This window comes from Leptopilina boulardi, unplaced genomic scaffold (genome assembly GCF_019393585.1).
Source record: "Leptopilina boulardi isolate dan_hultmark-lab unplaced genomic scaffold, ZJU_Lbou_2.1 LbouV2_341, whole genome shotgun sequence".
Classification (NCBI taxonomy): domain Eukaryota; kingdom Metazoa; phylum Arthropoda; class Insecta; order Hymenoptera; family Figitidae; genus Leptopilina; species Leptopilina boulardi.
In genome coordinates this window covers 5,176,284-5,201,202 of record NW_026137909.1, presented here as the reverse complement: position 1 = coordinate 5,201,202, position 24,919 = coordinate 5,176,284, and the positions used below count along the sequence as shown (strand labels likewise).

Genomic DNA, 24,919 nt, shown 5'->3' with positions numbered 1-24,919 from the left:
TGGGGATATCCATTGCCTTGCGGCGGTTTGGATATCCCAGGGATGTCCCAGGATATCCTCAGGATGTCCGAGGGATATCCAAACCGCCACAAGCAAATGGATATCCCCAGGATGTCCCAGGGATATCCTTAAATATCCGGTGCTGTGGGGATATTATATGAAGGAACAGCGAAATGTTTCACTAGAATAATAAAAGATTTAACTGGAACAATTAAAACTTTTGCTATTCTAGTGAAACCTTTCGCTACTTCCGGTACTTCTCTACAAATTTGAATTATAGTAAAAATGTTTACTAATTTGTAATAGTGACTCACATTTTGCTTCTGAATTAGTAAAATTTTACCAATTATTAGTAATTTTTATTAACTATTAGTAAAATTTAACTAATTCTAAAGCAAAAAGTGTGTCACTAATTTAAATTAGTAAACATTTTTATTCAGATTTAAAGATAGTATATCTTCTTTTCCGTGTATAAAAATTAAAAAAAAAAAGTTAGGATAATTTAAAAAATATTTCTTAATGTTTTAATATTATGTTAAACGACCTTGAATTTTTTCATTGCACATTCATGTATAAAAATTCGTGAATGTGCAACATGACCTTATAAGTAGAAAAAAATATTTTATTATAAAGTTAATTCTCACTAAACTTTCTGACTAAATTAGAATTGTATTCAGTCTGTTATAATGTGGCCATTTTATACTTATTTCCCCAATAGATTTTCGACCAGTAAAAAACTGAAATTTATATTTGTAAAGAGATAACTTCCAAATAACCCCTCCAAATACTTCACAAAGTGGGCGTGTTTATTGGACAGTGCGCGCGCACATCTCACTGGTACTTGCTGGTACTTGACTGGTTCTTCCTGACTCTTTATTAGTTCTCAGTTCTTTACTGTTTACATAGAGGATCACTTCAATTAGTTTCAAGTAGCTGGTCTAACTGCGCAGTTCTTTTTTTTTGTTTCCCCCTCAGTCAAAATAAACACACTTCGAGTATTTGTTCAACTGTATTATTTTCTCTTCTATAATTCAGGTAAAAAACTTTCCCAAATGAAAGTAAATTGTTTTCTTCCTATTTTTTGAAAATATTATTTAAAAAAAAGAACTTAAAACTATTATAAATAAATATTTATTTTTATTAAATAATTTTTATTTGTGTTAATTAAATCGTATTTGTTTTAAATATATAGAAATTATTCAAATACAATTTATTTAATTTAAATAGAAAATTATTTGGTACAAGTAAATATTTGATAATAGACAAAAGTAACCGATTATTTGAATAAATTTCAGTGTATTGAAAAATTATATTTTAATAGAAAATTTTTTAATAATAAAATATTTCAACTCATTCAAATTTTTAGTTACCCCTATATAACACGGAATATTCCATTCAAATTCTAAGAATATTCCATCCATATTCCAGGAATATTAAATTGTCCGACCTTCGGAATATTCCATTGGAATATTGGTGGAATGTTTCATTGAAATAATGAAGGAATATTTTGTTGGAATATGAGAGGAATATTCCATCAGAATATTGAGGGAATATTTAATTGAAATATTGTACGAATATTTTTTTCTAAATACGCATTTGAAATTTATCAAATGTTAATCAATTATTTGTAAATTATAATTTAAAAACCATTTTTGTATTATTTAAAAATTTATTTTTCAGAAATAAATATTTATATAAATACATAATTGAACGTATTTTATTTCAATAAAGACAAAATTAAAAAATTTAATAAGTAAAAGGTAGAAACATATTATAAAATCAGTAATAATATTTTGATTTTTCATTATTAAAAAATATTAGTACAATATTTCCATTAAATATTCCTTCAATATTTTGGAATATTTCTCCAAAATTCTAACGAAATGTTCCGCAAATATTCGAATGGAACATTCCATCAATATTCCGATGGAACATTCCATCAATATTCCGATGGAATATTTCCTCAATATTCGAGTGGAATATTCCGAAGGTCGGACATTTTAATATTCCTGGAATATAGATCAAATATTCCAATGGAATATTCCCAGAATGTGAATGAAATATTTCGTGTTATTGGGGTAAAAATTTGTATTTAACTAAATTCTGATTTAAATTTCTCAATTTAAAAAAAAAATTCCTTTTTATATTTTTAAAACACTAAATTCTAATTTGAAAAATTTTAAATTCTACTCGTCTAAATAAAAAATTCGTGATCTTGAAATTCTTTCTACTATTTTATCGAATAATTTAAAAAAAATTGTTCTTTTTTTTTGTACAGAAATTTTGTTCCAAACAATAAATTAAGATGTATTGCGAATTAGAAGAAGACAATGGTTATATCGTTGTATATACAGATGGTTGTTGTTTCAATAATGGTCGTTTCGGTGCTAAAGCTGGAATTGGCGTATTTTTTGCCGACGGAAGTGATCTGTGAGTACCATTATTTTTAAAAAATTTTTTAATAAAAATTTCGTACATTTTTTGTTTTGTTAGGTATTCAAATTTATTTTAAATTTTATACAGGCTGATTTTTATATTCCCGACCCCCTAAAAATTTTTTTTTTAATTTTACATTTTTTGTTTAAAAAACGAAAAAAAATTAGATTAAAAAAAAAAATTTTTAGGGGGTCCTGAACATAAAAATAACTCTGTATAAATTTATTGTATACTAGCAATATTAAACGCGCGCAAGCGCGCCAAATTGAGTATTTAATTGTTTGTTATAAAGAAATTAAAGATTAATATTATCAATAATAATTTAAATTTATTAGAATATTATTTCATATTAAATGATAATACTGAAAATTATTATTATATGTTATTAAATTATATATAAAATTGAATTATTTTCAAAATTTTCAATTTAAAATTCAATTATTTACCAAGTTTTCAATTTAAAATTAAATAAAATTCAAATATTACCCGAAATTTTAATTCAACATCAACTTAAATTAAATTATTATCCAAAATTTCAATTAAAATTCAATTATTTTCCAAAATTTCGAGTCAAAATTAATTATTATCAAAATTTTCAATCAACAATCAACTAAAATTAATTATTATCAAAATTTTCAATCAACTAAAATTAATTATTATCAAAATTTTCAATCAACTAAGATTAAATTATTTTCGAAATTTTCAATTTAAAATTCAATTATTTACCAAGTTTTCAATTTAAAAATGAAATAAAATTCAATTATTTTTTAAAATTTTTATTCACAATTAATTATCGAAATTTTCAATTAAAAATGAACTTAAATTAAATTATTATCGAAAATTTCAATTAAAATTCAATTATTACCCGAAATTTTAATCCAAAATGAACTTAAATTAAATTATTATCCAAAATTTCAATTAAAATTTTATTATTTTCCAAAATTTCGAGTCAAAATTAATTATTATCAAAATTCTCAATCAGCAATCAACTAAAATTAATTATTTTCAAATTTTCAATCAACAATCAACTAAAATTAAATTATTTTCAAATTTTCAATTTAAAATTCAATTATTTACCAAGTTTTCAATTTAAAATAAAATAAAATTCAATTATTTTTTAAAATTTCCATTCAAAATTAAGTATCGAAATTTTCAATTAAAAATGAACTTAAATTAAATTATTATCCAAAATTTCAATTAAAATTTTATTATTTTCCAAAATTTCGAGTCAAAATTAATTATTATCAAAATTTTCAATCAGCAATCAACTAAAATTAATTATGATCAAAATTTTCAATCAACTAAGATTAAATTATTTTCAAATTTTCAATTTAAAATTCAATTATTTACCAAGTTTTCAATTTAAAATAAAATAAAATTCAATTATTTTTTAAAATTTCGATTCAAAATTAATTATCGAAACAATGCCAAAAAAACATTGAAAAATTTTAACCAACACAAAATAATGTCAAACAATACATTTAAAAAAACAAAAGACCTATAACAAATACTAACTTCAGGTGTGGACAGAATGAACGAAAGATATTCACGATTATTATATGTAATTTAATTGAATATTTAATTTTGAAATTTTGAAAATTAATTTCTTTCGAAAAAATATGAGACGAAATTTATATACTGAATTTATGAGAATTTCTGTGTCTGTACAGATTTGAATACCATATATTATTGATTTTCTAATTAGCAAAATTTTATAAAATATATTTTATATCGAAAAAATTAGAGCGCATTATTATCTCATAAAAATCATTAATTAGAATTTTTATTTTTACGAATTTTATTAGAAATAATTTTTTAGGCAAATTTTCATTATTCGAATTAGCATATATATTCAACAGAATTTCTTTTTATACGAATTTTTACTTAAAAAAAATTTTAGCCACCTGATTTTTGTTTAGCAGAATTTTTATTTTAGTTTTTTTTTTCTTTACATGAATTTTTTATATAAAAATAAGAATTTTAATTTAATCGATTTTTAATTTAACAGAATTCTCATTTCAATCGAATTTTATGTGTTAGAAATTTTAAAATTGACAGAAATTCCAATTTATCGAATTTTAATTTGTCCGAAATTAAAAATGACCGAATAAAAAATCAACAGAAAAATTGCGGGGCAATTTTTTCAACATTGATCAAATCTTGATAATTTCTAATTGATAAATTTTTCAAAATTTCGCCGAAATCTTTCTGTCGATTTTTTGTTCGGTCATTTGAAATTTCGGACAAATGAAAATTCGGCGTCTTAAAAATAATTCGTACAAATGAAAATTTGGTGAATTTGAATTTCTGTCCATTTAAAAATACGATTAAATGGAAAATTTTCAATAGCCTTTTCTTGAAAACAAGATGGTAAAATGCTTTCTCCTTTATGGATAATTGATTATTGGCAAGATATACACCAGCTAAAACTTTTTTTGAGTTAAAATAATAAAAAAAATTTCATGTCAATAAATTAAATATGAGCACTTTTTTCACAAAAACTGTAACAGTACTTTCTCAGAAATTACAATCAAAAATGCAATTTCCATTTGGAAAATTAATAAACGCTAAAAAATACACGACCTAAGATTTACCAATCACGAAAATAACAAAAAAAAAGTATTTTAACATAACATATTTTACTCATTATGACAGCCGTTTGGCAGGTTATATATGTCACCAGACGTTTCGCAGTTTTGCCGAAAGGAGGAGATTGGCGCTGTTGCTAACCACCTGAAATACATAATCTACCAAAGGGCTGTCACAATCAGTAAAGCAGTATCAATATGTTAAATATTTAATAAAATTTTTTTTTGTTATTTTCGTGATTGGTAAATCTTAGGTCGTGTATTTTTTAGCGTTTATTAATTTTCCAAATGGAAATTGCATTTTTGATTGTAATTTCTGAGAAAGTACTGTTACAGTTTTTGTGAAAAAAGTGCTCATATTTAATTTATTGACATGAAATTTTTTTATTATTTTAACTCAAAAAAAGTTTTAGCTGGTGTATATCTTGCCAATAATCAATTATCCATAAAGGAAAAAGCATTTTACCTTCTTGTTTTTAAGAAAAGGCTGTTGAAAATTTTCCAAAATTTTAGTTTCAATGTAGATGGCGCTGCCTCACTTGGACCTGGCCTTAAATAAAAAATTGTTTTAATATTTTTGCAATTTCAAAGAAATGAAACTTCGGTCAAATGAAAATGATAACTTATTTAAAAAAATTAGAAAAAAAAATAAAAAAAAATTGTATTACTTTTTGAAATGGCAATTTTGTTACAATAATAAATAATTTATTTTGTAGTAATGTTTCGGAACCATTAACTGGAAAAGCAACCAATCAGCGTGCCGAATTACAAGCGGTTATTGCGGCATGTAGAAGTGCAATTGAAGAAGGAATTGATAACTTACAAATAAATACAGATTCCCATTATGTGGTGAATTGTGTAACAAACTGGGTTCATCTTTGGCGCAGAAAGAACTGGACTAATGCAAAAGGAAATCCAGTTTGTAATAAAGAAGATATTAAGGAAATGATGTACTTAATCGATAATTATTTTGATGATGTCGAAATGGTAAAAAAAACATTTATGTCCTTTTAAAAATTAGTTTTCTTTTGTATTTTTAATTTTAAAATAATATTTCAATTAACAAAAATATATTATAGCAATTAATCATTTTTTTTTTACATAAATATTTATTATTATTATCTTTTTTTTTAATTTTTATTATTTAAATATAAAATAAATTTTCTTTATTTCATCGCTTTTGAATTTAACAATGGTAATTTCAATTTTTTTTTTTTGCAAAAAATAGTTTATGTTTAATGGAATATTTATTGTTATTATTTTTTTTTCAGATTTATGTTCCTGCGCACAGTGGTAATTATGGCAATGAACAAGCCGATAAACTGGCTAAAAGAGGAGCTGCAAGATATTAAAATTTCTAATTTTTAAGATATATTCTATATTTATCTTTAAAAACTTATCTATATTCTTATAAATCTGTAATTATTTTCTTAAAAGAGAAATATATTATATTTTTTTATTATGTATTTAAAGTTTTTTTTTTATTTCAAATTTACCTGTTCGTTCAATATACGATTGGAAATTATTGATTTACTAATTTATATTAATGAGGTTCGTAGAAGTATTCTTTACGAATTTAATTATTTCAAACTATTTTTTTCGAATAAAAATTTTGTGAAATTCAATAATTATTGTCAGAATTAAAAAAAAAATCGACAAATAAAATTAATACTAAAAATTCCAATTCAAAATCACTTAAAATTCAACTATTATCAAAAATTTCAATTTAAAACCTTCTAAAATTTAATTATTTCTATAATTTTTCATCTAAAACTTTCTAAAAAATAATTTCAACTATAACTCTTCTGAAATTAAATTACTTTTAATGATATTTATATTATTCTTTAAAATTTCAATTCAGTAAAATTTAATTATTGCGTCTGTAATTATTTAAATTTTTTTTTTTTTAATTTAATTATTTTTAATAATTTTAATATTTCTTTAAAAAATTCAAAAAAATTTCAAATAAAAACTCTAAAATTGAATTGTCAGAAATTAAAATCAAACTACAGCAGTTTAAATTTGCAGAAATATTTCAAATTTAAAAGATTAAATTTTTTGAAATATATTAATCTTTGAATTTAATTAATTAAAATATTATTATTTAATATTAAAAAAGAACTAGTTGAAGTTAGTAAAATTTTTGTTTCATTTTATTAATAAAAACATTGAAGAATAAAGAAAACGCATTAAAAAAATCTTTGAATGTAATTAATTAAAACTTTATTTATTATTAAAAAGAAAATTAGTATAATTTGGTAAGATTTCTTTTTCTTCATTTTATTAATGAAATCATAGAAAATTAAATAAAAAGTAAAAAAAAAAAAAATGTCAACATTACGCGGTATTCCCAAGCGGTCACCCATCCAAGTACTAACCGCGCCCAACGTTGCTTAACTTAAGTGATCGGACGAGAACTTGTTTTTTCAACGTGGAATGAACGTTGACATGTACATTTTTTTTCATTTCATCTTATCAATATTGTATGTAAAAGTGAATTAAAATAGTATTAATAAAAAAAAATTTTCACGTTTTTTTTATTAACATTTTGTAAATAAATAATTTAAAAAATTATTAAAAATATAAATTTTATAAAACAAACATTATTTTTTAATACTACTTTAAAGACAAAATATCCTTTTTGTTTTTAAATTATAGTCGATAGTTATATTAATTTTTTTTATTTATGATTACTGAAAATTAAAAATTTTAATAATTCAAAAAAAAAAATTGTTTAACATTTTCGCAGACTCTATTATTTTATATACGTTGCGATTGACAATGTTGACAAATAAATTTATTATTTATTTTAATTGTCAAATTAGTCTATAGAGTAAACAAGACCACCGCAGACTATAATTATACTCGGCGAGTGTCAAATTTGAGAATTATAAAAACTCAAGACAAAAGGGAAATAATTCAAAAATAATTAATTAGGGTCATAAATTTTTATAATTAATTTTTTTTTATTAATTGAAAAATAATATTATTATAGTGTTTTTACAATTATTCTAATTTTATTTGTTTGTAAAATATTTCATTTTTTACTAATTTTTATTATTTAATTAATTAATTAATATCTCAAAAAGATGAGGTATTCGCTAAATTTGGCACATGTCTTTGGCTTATATTAAGGAAAGTTCATGAATTTTTTCAGTTTAAAAGGAGCCCGATAACAAGCTTAAAAATTAAAAATAAATTTTATTTTTCAAATAAATAAATAAAAAAATTTTAATTTTTCAAAATTATTTTTTTTTTAAACTTCAATATTTTTTGAGTAAAAAACTTAATCTCACATGGAATTGCTGAAATAATAAAAATGCAAGGAATTTTTTTTTATTTTTCTTTATTTATATTTTTGCAAACTGGGCGAAACCAATTTGCAATCTTTGGTGTTTTTTTTAAATTCCCACACACTTGGTGATACACACAGTTTACATTTTTTGTGCAGCTTTTGACTGCTTGCATTATATCTATGTTACAATTTTTGCACTTCCATAAATTTTCTTTTCTCTTAACATTATTAATAATTTTTCTACTGACAGCCAAGCATCTTTGGTAAAATATTCTTGTATTAATTTAATATTAAAATCTTCGTCAATTATAGCGCAACTTACATTTTCAGGTATTACCTCTATAAATTCTTCTTCAATTTTATATCCCAAAAGGGATTTTTCTATCATATTTTCAGGGACAAAATATTTTAACATAAATGTTATTTTTTCTTCCAACAATTTTTTTTTAAACGGAAGAATATCATTTTTTTGGGGGAATTTTATTTTTTTTGGGAAGACCTATGGGTGTAGTTGTTGCAGAATGCCTCGGTCTTCCTCTCATTTTTTGTACTTGTGGCATCTTAATACTCCTTAATGCCTCTTCATCAATCATTTTTTCATTACTATTTTTTTCACTGTGTAAAACGTTATAATTTTTATCAATGGAGGACAAATTTATTACGTCGCATGCAATTTCGTAACCAAAATCATCCTTTGTTAGGAAAGCTGCTTCGTTCTCTAAAAATGCAGCTTCTTCTAAAGTCAAAAATACTTCCTTCTCCGGGAGCAAAGCTTCATCTTCCTGCTGCATCGCATAATTCTCCAGGAGTAATGCTTCTTTTTCTTGATAAATTTTATCGTCAGCAGGAAGTGAAGGTTCATTTTCCTGTTCAATTTCATTGTTCTCCGGTATTTAAGCTTCATTTTCTTAATCAATTTTATCGTCCTCTGGAAGTGAAGCTTCATTTTCTTGTCCGATTTCATCGTTCTCCGGTATTGAAGCTTCATTTTCTTGATCAATTTCATTGTCTTCTGGGAGTATAATATTGTTAACCAACTCAACAGGTTCATTCATTAGAATGCGCCTTTTAACCTATTAAAAAGTATTTACATTGTAACATATAATTTAATAACACAAGACATATTAATAATTCCATGTTAATTATAATAACGCTTACCTCTTCAAAGAAGTTAATAAATTGATAAAATTTATTAGTTGATAGTTCAGATATTAAAGAATTAATTTCCATTAACTCCGTTTTTCCTATCTTCAGCTTTTGGCCTTGGGACAAAGGTTTCCTTTTTTCCTTTTTTTTTTCTTTATCAGAAATATTGACATTTGGATTGATTTGATTTGCATTTTCTTCGCAATTTGCAGAAACTCTTTGATTTTTCAAGTAATACTCTTGCGTCCATCTTACAAGACATAATTCATTGTCCGCTAATGGAATGTCTAAATGCTCCCTGGCCACAAAAATGTGTCTAGAAATTAAATTGTTTTTTGTAATTAGCCAATAATAAAGTAATTTATTTTTGATAAAACTTATTGTATGGTGATATACAATATAATTTTGTTCTATTTTATATTTTATGCAATTACCAAATTAAAAAAATGAATATAATATACCTGCAAGGCAGACCCATTGATAAATGGTCATTGCAGTCACATGATCAATATTAAATTTTACCAAAGAATTCCAAAATTAATAGAATAAAAATGACCGTTGGTAACGAATTTCCAATAGAGATTTCCAAACAATTTCTATTGTTTTTATTAAATAAATTTCCTTATTTCCTTCTTTATTAATTATATTAAATTTCCTTTTTAAACGATTTATTATTTATTTTCTCCAATTATTATATTCAGATTCCAAATAGCAAATTAATCAGAAAATAAGAAAAAGGCGTCTTCTTTATACGAGATTACATTAAAGAATGAATGAAAAAATGTTTTTCTTTTCTCCTAGGTTGTCAACCAAAAAAAATGAATATCTAAAAAGAATAAAAAGATTGGAATAAAAAAGATAAGTTCGACCGTCGGTAAAAAGGTTTTCATCTATATCTCGACGCATACATACATTTGATATATGTATATGGGCTTTGACTATCCCGCAGCTAGGTTGATAATTATAAGAAAATGGCATTATTCTTTTTGTCTCTAAAGCATCTATAAATAATAATACGCCTTCATTTATTAAATTTTCTTCAAAAAATCGTATTTAAAATTTTATTTTATTCCATTCATTGTTCAATTGTTTTACAGAAATTTTTGCGAAATATATAATAGAAGATGATGAAACGTTAAAATTTTGTTTATTTCTTTCAGGATATATAATAATAAACTTTTCATTCATTGAAAATGATAATTGACAATTATATTTCATGAAAGAATATTTAACATTCATTTCTTTCAATAAATTATTTATATATTCTTCTTCATAAATAAAATTTAATTTTAAAACAATAATGTATGTAGAGTTTTATTTTTTTTTGTAAAACTGTAATAAATATACTGATAAAATACTATATAAAATAGTTTGTGATAAAATTTCTTAAAAAGAAAAATACGTTATCTTTTTGTCTTCGGTAATTAAAGATATTATTGTTTCATTTAACGTTACTTCTGGTATATTAAAGTCATAATTAAATATAAACATATTTTTTTTATCTCCACACATTTTAATTTAATACTAGCGTCATATCCGCTCTCTCGCTAACGCTCGCTCGGTTGAAATTGTACTCATTATTGTTTATATTATTTCAGTTCATCCATATGTATTTACTCTATTTTTTAAATTAATATTATAATAAATTTATTATTATCTTCAAGTTTAATATTTTTAAGAAATCTTTAATACTTTCCATAAATAAATAATTTATTTTAATGAATATAATGATTTGTGTTTTGTTCTACATTAGCTTTTTTATGACTTTAAAACGGTTAAAATATAACAAATTTTAAAAATGTTATTTCCTAAAACTTATTCAGGATTTTTAGAAACAACTATCATATTCGTAATCCTGAAAACCCTCAAGTAACAACTTTCAAGCAATTCCAATCAGAACTAATTTTATATAGGTAATTAATTATTTATCAATATGGGCTAACTTTCCATAGTTAAATTTACTTTATTTTATTGTTTTAAATATAATATAATTATAATTATTATATTATTATAATATAATTTTATTGTTTGTAAATAAAGTACGTATAATGACTATATTACAAAAGTTTATAATAAAACACTATTATTCAATAACTTATGTTACTAACATAAAAAAATGATTGAATTTTTCTTTATACTACGTCATAAAAAACATGTTTACATTATAGTAATGCAGAACATTATAATAATAAACATATTTTTAAAATAACTTTTAATACTTTTCATAAATAAATAATTTATACAAACAAATATTTTTGGTTGTTTCAAAGAATTTATTTTTTTTAGTTTTCACTAAACTGTCATAGGAAATTATGCTACCTCTGTTTTTTCGATGATTCTAATACGGTTTAAATATCTATAAATTTTAAAACTGTTATTTCCTGAAAGTAAAAAAAATCAGATTCTTGGCCCAGTGACGTAACGAAGACGACAAAACAAACACTTTTAATATAATAGAAGAAATAATATCTGTACAAAAATTGTTGAAAAGAATATGAAAAACGTAAATTCTTGGGCCAGTGACGTCACGAAGACAACAAAACAAACATTTTAATATAATAGAAGATATTTGAAAATTTTTGACACCTGTCCCTTTGAAGGTGGGACAGTTCAAAGCGAGTATAATTTTAGTCAGCGAAAGTTTAAGACCAAATTGTTATTACAACACTAAATGTTACTTTTATTAGAATAGAGTAAAAGAAAATGAGACGTGATTTAGAAAAATAAAAAAAAACTGGGACAGGATGCATAATTCAGGAAGGTACACAAAAATAAAATGATCTAATTAAAAAAGAGAATAAATACATATATTCTGAAACCCCCTTATTTCCCGTTTACATTTTTGTTAGTCATATTAACGGCGTTTATTATGCTGGGACACATACCCATTGAGTCGCTTAACTTGATGGTGGTGATAGCGTCTGGTATGATTTGCGAGTACCGGCCGGGGTACTGGACGGATGTACGGCAACTCGAGTAGAGAGGGAATCGTACGTTCCCAGTTTGCCAGGTCCCCAACTGGGACAGATTCTTTGGCCGAAATGGTACACTGGGACAGCTGGGCCGGCTCCGGTGAAGGTGACCGGGGAATAGGAGATCGGGGAAAGATCTCGAGAACGTCGTCGTCTATGACGATAGGTGTCCCTACTCGGGGAGGTGGAACATGTGGACCAGCTACTGGTGAGTGTGGCAGTACAAGTGGGACAGCCAAAGTCTCGACCCTGATGATCCTTGGGACGCCTGTAGTGGGAGGTGTCCCGGTACTGGTCGGGTTTTGGGACACTTCGGTAACCCCAGGGGTTGGTAGTGAGCTTTTCCCAACTGCTGCCTTCTGTAGGAGCTGGTCGAAACGATGGTGAAATTCCTCTTCGGTGAGCGTGGGTGCGATCAACAGACCTCGCGGGGTGGGGTGATAAATCACCTGAGGACCGGAAGGTGTTGTCCCTTGCGGCAGATACTGAGGTGCAAGGATATGTCCAGGCAAAATGTCAGCCTGCGCCCTTTTCTTGGCCTGAAAAACTCGTCGGCGTTCCTCGCTGCGCCTTTTCCTCTGCTGGATGTCGTAAGCGGACCTGGGTCTAGTCATCTGTTGGAAAATTCCATGGTTAAATTCCTTCCATTAATAAATTAAGGAGGGACGTGGTTAAAAGTTACCTTGGGACAGTTCGTTATTCCATTAAATTTAGTGGGACACCGGGGTCTCGGTTGGAATGATAAAATACACCGTGTTTCACGGTTGGATCATGGAAACCGCGTGATCGCAGTGGAAAACAAAAGTGGGACACTATGCGTCACAAGTAAATAATGTAGGACACCGTGGGTCACGGTTAGGGCGATAAGGAACACCGTGGTTCACGGTTGAAATATAGATACCGCGTGAGCGCAGTGGAAAACAAAAGTGGGACACTATGTGTCACGGTAAAATAATGTGGGACACCGTGGATCACGGTTAGGGCGATAAGGGACACCGTGGTTCACGGTTGAAATCTAGACAACCGCGTGAGCGCAGTAAAAACAGAAGTGGGACACTATGTGTCATGGTTGAAATAATAGGGGACACCGTGGGTCACGGTAAATAATAATGAAAGAAGGGAAAAACAAATTAATAAAAAAAAGAAGGAAGTGTTGCAGCGGTGATTATTTTGAATAAATCAACGCGTTATTTTGGAACGTTATATGAGTAACGTACAGGGTGGTTAGCACTTGGTAGGAACAGGGTAAAGGACGTTATCTTTTTGTCTTCGGTAATTAAAGATATTATTGTTTCATTTAACGTTACTTCTGGTATATTAAAGTCATAATTAAATATAAACATATTTTTTTTACCTCCACACATTTTAATTTAATACTAGCGTCATATCCGCTCTCTCGCTAACGCTCGCTCGGTTGAAATTGTACTCATTATTGTTTATATTATTTCAGTTCATCCATATGTATTTACTCTATTTTTTAAATTAATATTATAATAAATTTATTATTATCTTTAAGTTTAATCTTTTTAAGAAATCTTTAATACTTTTCATAAATAAATAATTTATTTTAATGAATATAATGATTTGTGTTTTGTTCTACATTAGTTTTTTTATGACTTTAAAACGGTTGAAATATAACAAATTTTAAAAATGTTATTTCCTAAAACTTATTCAGGATTTTTAGAAACAACTATCATATTCGTAATCCTGAAAACCCTCAAGTAACAACTTTCAAGCAATTCCAATCAGAACTAATTTTATATAGGTAATTAATTATTTATCAATATGGGCTAACTTTCCATAGTTAAATTTACTTTATTTTATTGTTTTAAATATAATATAATTATAATTATTATATTATTATAATATAATTTTATTGTTTGTAAATAAAGTACGTATAATGACTATATTACAAAAGTTTATAATAATACACTATTATTCAATAAATTATGTTACTAACATAAAAAAAATGATTGAATTTTTCTTTATACTACGTCATAAAAAACATGTTTATATTATAATAATGCAGAACATTATAATAATAAACATATTTTTAAAATAACTTTTAATACTTTTCATAAATAAATAATTTATACAAACAAATATTTTTGGTTGTTTCAAAGAATTTATTATTTTTAGTTTTCACTAAACTGTCATAGGAAATTATGCTACCTCTGTTTTTTCGATGATTCTAATATGGTTTAAATATCTATAAATTTTAAAACTGTTATTTCCTGAAAGTAAAAAAAAAATCAGATTCTTGGCCCAGTGACGTAACGAAGACGACAAAACAAACATTTTAATATAATAGAAGATTTTAATATAATAGAAGATATTTGAAAAATTTTGAAATAACGATAACTTAAAAAAAAAACAATATTTTTTGATGGAATTTGAAATTTGGATGCATTTTACATGTGAATTACTAAAAAATAACAAAAAGTTGCAATATTTGCAAAAAAAAAAAAAAAAATTTTGCAAAAAGTTGCAAAAAAAAAACAGATTTTTTTCCAATTCATATGTTTAATTTATGTTTAAATTTCAATTTTGAATAATATCTGTACAAAAATTGTTGAAAAAGAATATGAAAAACAAAAATTCTTGGGCCAGTGACGTCACGAAGACGACAAAAACAAACATTTTAATATAATAGAAGATTAGTGATTAATAATTATTAATAAAATAAGAAATAGAATAAAAAACAAATAATAAAATAAATGAAACTAAAAAATATTATTAAAAAAGAAAAAAATTAATTTAGCCTTGAATTATTTATTACTAATATTATTTTTTTATTATAATTTTTTTATTTTGTTAATCATTAATTAATCATTACAAAATAATATTTTACAAAATAATATTACAAAATAATATTTTGTAATGATTAATTAATGATTAACAAAATAAAAAAAATTAATAAAAAAATTATAAAAAAAAAATAATATTAGTAATAAATAATTCAAGGCTAAATTAATTTTTTTCTTTTTTAATAATATTTTTTATTTTTATTTATTTTATTATTTGTTTTTTATTCTATTTCTTATTTTATTAATTATTATTAATCACTAATTAATCATTAAAAAGTATGAATTAATATTCTGATCGACTTAAACTTCTTTTTTAATTTACGAAAACTTGAATTCGAATTTAATGCGAGATACTATATGCGAGATTATACGGAAACTGAGTTAGCCTTTTATTATTTTGACAATTGAACTAGCTTCATATTGAACTGAGCTCGAGTTGGCATTTTATTATTCTGACAAATGAACGGGCATCTTATCAACGCAACGGGAGGCGTCGAATTATCTCGAAAACAAAAAATAATGCCATCTCAAAAATTTAACCATCGATTTATTATGACTTAAACAATATTCATGATTTTTTTCGCGTTTCTAAATGAGGGAGAACATGGTTAAAAGTTATAAACAAATTTTATTTTTTAAACAAATTGTTTAAAAATTGTTAGAGAGAGATGAGCTCTGTATATTTTTCCTCACCTCGATCTCAGATCGGGCTCGGGAAAAATATATGTACAGTGTGTTCCAAAAGTATGGAAACTTGCAAATATCTCGAAAAGTACGAATTTTCGTAAAAAATGTTCAAGACAAAAGTTGTTCCAAACAAAAAGGTGTACATTTTCGAAACCAAAAAATTGGGCCCAGAGCCCAATGTTGGGCCCTACAATGAAATAAGGGGTTTTCTTAAATGAGATCACTAATTTTCAGTATCAAATTCGTAATCCCCATGAAATTCTGCGTTCAGACATGTGGTATAAGTGCCCAAAATATTGGGTCCAAAATTTTTCTACAGATAAATAAATTTTAAAAAATCGCATCTTGGAGGGTTTTTGGGGTCACAGGATTAGAAATTAGAAGCTAATTTTCAAATTGGGCATACAGCCCAATGTAAGATTCAGCGGCCAAATGTAAGGGCCCAATATTTTTGGAATTTGTACCACAACTCTAACCCCAGAATTTCATAACAATTACGAAATGGAAGGAAACTAATTTTTTTACTGTAGGCCTCACATTGGGCTGCGGAATCTTACATTGGGCTCTGTGCCCAATTTGAAAAGTAGCTTTGAATTTATAATCCTGTGACCCCAAAAACCCCAAAAGATGCGATATTCTAATTTTTTTTATTTGTCAAAAAATGTTGAGCCCAATTCCAGACATTGGGCCCAATATTTTTGTCATTTTTACTACAAGTCTAAACACAGAAATTCATGGGGATTACGAATTGGATACTGAAAATTAATGGGTTTTATTTAAAACAACTAATTTTTTTTTACTGTGAGCCTCACATTGGGCCGCTGAATCTTACATTGGGCTGTATGCCCAATTTGAAAATTAGCTTCTAATTTCTAATCCTGTGACCCCAAAAACCCTCCAAGATGCGATTTTTTAAAATTTATTTATCTGTAGAAAAATTTTGGACCCAATATTTTGGGCACTTATACCACATGTCTGAACGCAGAATTTCATGGGGATTACGAATTTGATACTGAAAATTAGTGATCTCATTTAAGAAAACCTCTTATTTCATTGTAGGGCCCAACATTGGGCTCTGGGCCCAATTTTTTGGTTTCGAAAATGTACACCTTTTTGTTTGGAACAACTTTTGTCTTGAACATTTTTTACGAAAATTCGTACTTTTCGAGATATTTGCAAGTTTCCATACTTTTGGAACACACTGTACATATATTTTTCCCGAGCCCGATCTGAGATCGAGGTGAGGAAAAATATACAGAGCTCATCTCTCTCTAACGAGAAGAGAGATATCAATAGGCAACCGATTTGAATGTTCGCGCATACTGTTGCGTAGATATATATATTTGAAATAAATCGTTTTTAATGTTAAAATTCTGAAAATTTATATACAGATCGTTTAAAACCTCAGCTTTCGTTTACAATTATTTATTTGAAAAAAAAATCGGACCAATTTTAGTGAAAAGAGCAAATTTATGTTTAATTGTAGAAAATAAAGGTCAAAATTCAAAAAATTTTAAAATCAAAATTCACCATTGGAAAGAGCATGAAAAAACCTTCAAAAAACATACCTGACAAAATTTTTTTATTGCATTTATAGACAGCAGAAATTTTATTTAAGATAACATATATTCATAATAACAAATTAAATAAATCAATGAAAATATATTTTTTTAATTATTGTTATTTTTATTTACCATATGCTTTTAGAAAATCTTACGTACTTATTTTTGTAACATGTTTTTTCAATTTTAACCTGAAAAAGGGTTATTTTGCATTTTCATCCCAAAAAAAGGGTTATTTTCTAAATTTATGCAATTTTTTACGAATTTTTGGATAAATACCTTTAAAATTACTCTATTTTTAAAAAGTTACATATAAACAATTTTTTTCAATTTTTTATGGTTTTTATTATTATTTATTGTTGTTTTTTAAATTTTTAGTTAGGAACCTATAATATTGTGCCTAATTTTAAGTGTCATTGAAATCAATTGTTTTTAACTTAATAATTTTAACATTTCTTATTTTATGTCACGTCACCGTAACTTTTACATTCAAAATTATAAGAATTCTTTTTTTTTTAAATCAATACTAAGTTGAATGTCTCTGCGACTAACACCCGTGTTTTTGTTACGCATCTAAAATACCTTTCACTTAAATGTAAACTCCCGCCCCTTTGTCGCGTGGCCAAAAATCTTTTCTTTTAAATTATTAAGTTAAAAACAATTGATTTCAATGACACTTAAAATTAGGCACAATATTATAGGTTCCTAACTAAAAATTTAAAAAACAACAATAAATAATAATAAAAACCATAAAAAATTGAAAAAAATTGTTTATATGTAACTTTTTAAAAATAGAGTAATTTTAAAGGTATATATCCAAAAATTCGTAAAAAATTGCATAAATTTAGAAAATAACCCTTTTTTTGGGATGAAAATGCAAAATAACCCTTTTTCGGATTAAAATTGAAAAAACATGTTACAAAAAAAAAGTATGTAAGAATTTCTAAAAGCATATGGTAAAGTATTTTGATTTATTTGAAAATAAGTGAAAATAGATTTTCCAAGGATGTGCGGTGTCGAGGTCACAGGGTCGGTGTCGTTTTTGGAAATTTGTTAACTTAATATAATAGAAGATAATTTAAATTTAATTGATTAAATTTATAATAATTTTTAATTTCAATTTTAATTTAAACAAATTAATTTAAAAATGAAAATAATAATCTTATTTTAAACAAAAAAAGTTTTTTTTACCAATTTTACATTAAAAATAAATTATAATTTATATATCACTACAATTTACCGAATTTTGAGAAAAATCCGAGACATGACCCCGTTTTCTCATATGAAATGCCTCATATAGAGACAACGTCTTAAGTCGAACTGATTTTTTATGACGTGATTTTTCATGTTCTTTGTGTAACAATGCGCTTATATGAGTAATAGGGATAAGTTAAATAAAATTTGGAACACGTGCCTTCGCCGATGTTCTTATCTTAAATACTTAAATAGAAATTTGAATCCAATATCAGATTATAAATCATATTATCTTAATTATAAAATTTGAATTTTAGACAATTTAAAACTTGATATTAATTTAATTACATATGAATATAAAAGAAATTTTAATTATAAAAAATTATAAAATATTCCTTATAATAATTAACAATAACAATATCTACTTTTACTTGCAAATATCTCGAAAAGTACGAATTTTCGTAAAAAATGTTCAAGACAAAAGTTGTTCCAAACAAAAAGATGTACATCTTAGAAACCAAAAAATTGGGCCCGGAGGCCAATGTTGGGCCCTAAAATGAAATAAGGGGTTTTCTTAAATGAGACCACTAATTTTCAGTATCAAATTCGTAATCCCCATGAAATTTTGCGATCAGACATGTGGTATAAGTGCCCAAAATATTGGGCCCAATCCAAGATATTGGGTCCAAAATTTTTCTACAGATAAATAAATTTTAAAAAATCGCATCTTGGAGGGATTTTGAGATCACAGGGTTAGAAATTGGAAGCTAATTTTGAAATTGGACACTAAGCCCAATGTAAGATTCCGCGGCCCAATGTGAGGACCACATAAAAAAAATTAGTTGTTTAAATAAAACCCACTAATTTTCAGTATCCATTTCAGAATCGTTATGAAATTCTGGGTTTAGATTTGAATTAGAAATGACAAAAATATTGGGCCCAATGTCTGGGATTAGGCCCAACATTTTTCGTTAAAAAAATAAATTTTAAAACTCGCATCTTTAGGGGTTTTTGGGGTCACAGGATTATAAATTCAAAGGTACTTTTCAAATTGGGCACAGAGCCCAATGTAAGATTCCGCAGCCCAATGTGAGGCCTACAGTAAAAAAATTAGTTTCCTTCCATTTCGTAATTGTTATGAAATTCTGGGGTTAGAGTTGTGGTACAAATTCCAAAAATATTGGGCCCTTACATTGGGCCGCTGAATCTTACATTGGACTGTATGCCCAATTTGAAAATTAGCTTCTAATTTCTAATCCTGTGACCCCAAAAACCCTCCAAGATGCGATTTTTTAAAATTTATTTATCTGTAGAAAAATTTTGGACCCAATATCTTGGATTGGGCCCAATATTTAGGGCACTTATACCACATGTCTGAACGCAGAATTTCATGGGGATTACGAATTTGATACTGAAAATTAGTGATCTCATTTAAGAAAACACCTTATTTCATTGTAGGGCCCAACATTGGGCTCTGGGCCCAATTTTTTGGTTTCGAAAATGTACACCTTTTTGTTTGGAACAACTTTTGTCTTGAACATTTTTTACGAAAATTCGTACTTTTCGAGATATTTGCAAGTTTCCATACTTTTGGAACACACTGTATATCACATCTTATAAAAATATATATACAAAATCAGTGTATATAAGCGCAGGTTTATTATCTTAAGATCAATTCTCAATTCAGAAATTTTATTTCATCTGTAATATATAGTGAGGCAAATTTATTTTGTTGGATCGAATATATTAAGAAATTTTATTTCATACATCATATAGTAAGGTAAATTTATTTTATTAATTTATATTCTCTTAACCCCTTCGCAGTGTAGCACTCTCTAAATTTGAATCAGCGGAAAATCGCTGATTAGGCAGCTGTAAGTATGCAGCTGATTTATACAGCGTATATACATTGATAATTAGCGCATATACACTATTTCATCAGTGTATAAACGCTGTTTGAATCAGCTGCATACTTATAGCTGCAAATTAGCGACGTTTCGCTGATTCAAATTTAGAGAGCAAAAATAAAGCTTTCGTGCCTCCCGTATGTGGTAAAAAATTTTTTTTTTTAAACTTGATATTACCATATTGTATGTTTTTGGGGTTGGTAATTACGAATTTGAAGTCAGTTTTTCAAAATTTTCAAAATTAAAAATGTCAGATCAAATATGGCGGACGAAAATTAAAAACTCATCGGATTTACTTGAAACTCGTTACTCGGGGGTTTTTTGGGTCGCTGATAACGAATACTATGTTAGATTTCCAAAATTCAAAATGGCGGATCCAATATAGCGACCGAAAAAAATTTGAAATTCACTAGATTTGCTTTCAGGGTCACTGATTACGAATCTGATATCAGTTTTTCAAAATTCCAAATGGCGGATATTTTGTTAATTATTTATAAGAAATAAACTCAAAATATAAAGAAAACGTAAATTCTTTATTAAAATACTCTCGCGTCTCGATACAACTACTACACATGTATATAGTCGTTCTCGATAGGAGAAACAGGTTTACACATATAAAAGGTTCGAGCCTCCACTCAATGCAATCACAGTCAAATTCGTAATCAGCGACCCCGAAAACCTAAGAATACCCATTGACAAGTTTATCGTATTGTGTCTACTTATTTTTTTTTTAGATACTACTATAGCGGTCATACACACTTGTGGCATTTTATGCTTCTATAGAGTTCAATAACAGTTAAGGAGTTAAGCAAAACAAATGGCACAGATTTTAGATTCTACTTTGCAATTGAATATAAACCAAAAAATAAAATTGAAAAATCGTCAAAAAATTTTAAGTTTGGTAACAGATGAATATATTAATAAAGAACGTCCAACAATTTCTAAGACACAAACAACTCTTAAGCTATATCTGAAACTTCATTGTCAATCTAAATATAATAAAAATTTATCATCAGATTTATCGTCAGACGATTTATTAATTTGGAAAAATTTAATTGAAACAATGATGGCAAAGAAAATTATCAAAAATAGTGATTCTAATTATTTATCATCAGCAAATTTGTCTATGGATAAAAATAATAATTTAAAAATTATTATCGATTATTCGCGTTTAAATTATTTAACAATGACAAATGATGAATTTTATTCTAACCAAAATAATAATTTCATTAGTAATTTAAGAAATAAAAATTTTTTTACATCTCTTTATATAGAAAATAGTTTTGAATTAGTTAAAATTTCCGAGGAATCATGTAAATATACTGCTTTTAAAACACCTTGTGGAAATTATGAATTTCTTAAAATGCCTGATGGTTTGAAAAAATCAAAATCAACATTTCATCACTTTATTTATTTAGCTCTAGAAAATTTAATTGAAAAAAAGATAATAATATTGTATGGTCAAGAAATTCTCATTGCCACTGAAAGTATATATCAACAATTTAAAATTCTTAAACGTCTATTTCAAATTATAATTAAAAATAAACTTTTATTAAAATTTGAAAAATGTCAATTTTTATATAAAAATTTGGAATTTATTGATTATAGAATTTCTAGAAATAAAATAGAAATTTTAGGCAAACATAAAGATGCAATTCGTGATTATCCACTTCCAAAAACTAAAGATGAATTCAATCAATTCAGAAATATTACAGATTATTTTGAAAACATTATTGAAAATTATTCTAATGAATTGACATTTGAAAAGTTGAAAGAAAAATTAATTCAATTTCCCGTTTTAAGAAATTTTGATCCAACACTTGAAACAGAATTACATTGTGATGGCAGTGATATTGGTTGTGGAGGATTAGTGATTCAAAGATTTGAAGACAATCTTTGGCATCCGATTAGCTATTTTTCTAAAATGTTTACAAAAAAGGAAATGCAAATGACACCGAATCAACGAGAAATGCAGGCCATGAATTATTCATTGGAATTTTATGAAAAAATTCTTAATGGTATACATTTTAAACTTGTGACTGATTGCCAATCGTTGATAAATCGGAAAGTGAAGAAGAATCATGAAAAGTCATTTGAATTTAAATGGTATGAAAATGTTAATATTAAATATTGTTCTATTGAATATCGACAGAGAGGAGAATTAAAACATGTCGATCAGTTGAGTCGTTCATTCCAAAAAGAATAAAATTTTACATTCTAATATTGTCACATACACTTATTGTATTACTAAAAAAAGTTTTTTTTTAAATGTAAAAAATTTTAATATTTATTCTGAAAAATATCTTTTACAAACAAAAAAAAAAAAATAATAATAATAATAATAGTGAGGATTGTAATTTTGTTTTTGAATTTTTAATATTATAGTTAAGATGGTAAATAGGTTGTACGAGTTTCATACATAAAAATTTGACTGTTGGTCAATAAAATTTCTACCTTATCAGATATGATTACGTTAATGAAATACTTGATAGGAGACACCTATTTACCATCTTAACTAAAATAATAATAATATTTCACTTTTAAATATTAAATCAGTAAATCAGATGATGATGATGATGATAATAATGAATTCAATTTATTATCTTCTTCTCAATTACGTATAGAAAATATTTTTTTAAATCAAGAAATTGAAAAAGATAAAGAGAACAATAATATTATACTATTAGATGAAAAACTTCCAAATTATTTTACTTCGACGTTTAAATTAATAAAACTATTTAGAAATTTAAATAACAAAAAATCGACAGGCATTGATGGAATTCCTAATATTGTATTGAAATATCTAACACCGAAAATCGTAAATAATTATTGTATCCTCTTCAATAATTTACTAAACAATAGTCAATTTCCAAAAGATTGGAAAAAGTCAAAAAAAATATACGCATTCGTTGGCATAAAATATTGTACGCGACTTCGAGAGCATTGTATTATCCAGTAAGTCCTATAAAATAATGTATAAATATGTAATTCATTGTTTATTGTGAAAACATGTATTATTATTGATTTTTACAATTAATAAACGACTACAAAAACAAACAAAAAACAAAACAAGTTCTCGTCCGATCACTTAAGTTAAGCAACGTTGGGCGCGGTTAGTACTTGGATGGGTGACCGCTTGGGAATACAAAATGACAAAAAAAAAAAAATTTATTTACAAAAAAAGTTAAAATTAACAAAAAATAAAAACAACATTAAAAAAATATAATGTAAAAAACAAGAATTTTTATGTTTTGTACAATATAACTTTTTTATGAAAATTCTTGTGTAGTTTTGATACCGACTCGGATTTTCAGTAGGGTTCAAAATATCCAAATAATCGATTTTTCTAAAGTTTTCATAAATCTTGATATTATTTTTTTTAATTTCTTGTTTCAGTTAAATGTTGGCAAGAAAATACTTAAATAAAAAGGGATTACAGACATTAATTATTCTTAGTATTAAATTATTATGAATTTTTATGAAATTTAACAATTGTTTATAATTTTAAAAAAAATATATCAAAATAAAATTGAATTATTTTTTAAAAATTTAAATTCAAAATAAACTAAAATTCAATTATTACCCGAAATTTTAATTCAAAATCAATTCAAAATCCAATAATTATCAACAATTTTTAATTTAAAATTTAATTATTTACCATGTTTTCAATTTAAAATGAAATAAAATTCAATTATTTTCTAAAATTTCTATTCAAAATTAATTATCCAAATTTTCAATCAAAAATGAACTTAAATTAAATTAATATCCAAAATTTCAATTAAAATTCAATTATTTCCCAAAATTTTCAATTCAAAATGAACTGAAATTCAATTATTTTCCAAATTTAAAATCAAATAAAATTTCATTATTCTCGAAAATTTGAATTCAAAATTAATTGAATTTTCAATAATTTGAATTTAAAAGCATCTAAAATTTAATTATTTCTAAAATTTTCCATCGAAAATTTTTTTTTTTTGAAATTTAATAATTTCAATTATAACTCTAAGGAAATTCAATTATTTTTAACTATTTTAATAATATTCTTTGAAATTTCGACTATCTGAAACCATTTTTCAATTTAAATTGATTTTCAAATTATTGTATTTTGTCCGCATTTTCTAATAAATTTTTAGTGGAATCATCTAAAATTTTAATTACAAAACACTTAAAGTTTCAATTAATTTCAAAAATCTCAATTTTAAATCTTTGAAAATTCAATTAAATTTAAAAAATGTTTTCCAAAAATTGTTTGATAAATTATTTTTAGTTCTGTAAAATTTAATACATAATTGTTTGAAAATTAACAATATCTTTTGAAATTTAAT

The 24,919-nt window shown here is 25.4% G+C and overlaps 3 protein-coding genes and 1 non-coding gene across 4 annotated transcripts; 1 reads left to right on the top strand and 3 right to left on the bottom strand.

Moving 5' to 3' along the window:
• The first annotated feature begins 877 nt into the window (after positions 1 to 877).
• Positions 878 to 6,490, top strand: LOC127285727 (ribonuclease H1-like). Its single transcript, XM_051311867.1, has 4 exons — positions 878 to 1,035; positions 2,279 to 2,430; positions 5,741 to 6,011; positions 6,296 to 6,490. Exons 2-4 carry the CDS (start codon positions 2,306 to 2,308, stop codon positions 6,374 to 6,376), a joined length of 477 nt encoding a protein of 158 aa, XP_051167824.1. The 5' UTR covers positions 878 to 1,035; positions 2,279 to 2,305; the 3' UTR covers positions 6,377 to 6,490.
• Positions 6,491 to 7,353: 863 nt separating this feature from the next.
• On the bottom strand, positions 7,354 to 7,472 carry LOC127285870 (5S ribosomal RNA). Its single transcript, XR_007843660.1, has one exon. It is a non-coding gene; the product is annotated as a 5S ribosomal RNA (ribosomal RNA).
• Positions 7,473 to 9,223: 1,751 nt separating this feature from the next.
• On the bottom strand, positions 9,224 to 10,508 carry LOC127285726 (uncharacterized). The gene is made up of 4 exons (XM_051311866.1): positions 10,378 to 10,508; positions 9,927 to 10,291; positions 9,478 to 9,781; positions 9,224 to 9,392 (listed from the first exon to the last, which is right to left on the bottom strand). Exons 2-4 carry the CDS (start codon positions 9,941 to 9,943, stop codon positions 9,228 to 9,230), a joined length of 486 nt encoding a protein of 161 aa, XP_051167823.1. The 5' UTR covers positions 9,944 to 10,291; positions 10,378 to 10,508; the 3' UTR covers positions 9,224 to 9,227.
• Positions 10,509 to 12,250: 1,742 nt separating this feature from the next.
• On the bottom strand, positions 12,251 to 18,839 carry LOC127285725 (uncharacterized). The gene is made up of 2 exons (XM_051311865.1): positions 18,734 to 18,839; positions 12,251 to 13,051 (listed from the first exon to the last, which is right to left on the bottom strand). The coding sequence occupies exons 1-2, from the start codon at positions 18,773 to 18,775 to the stop codon at positions 12,320 to 12,322; spliced, it is 774 nt and encodes a 257-aa protein (XP_051167822.1). The 5' UTR covers positions 18,776 to 18,839; the 3' UTR covers positions 12,251 to 12,319.
• Positions 18,840 to 24,919: the final 6,080 nt, after the last annotated feature.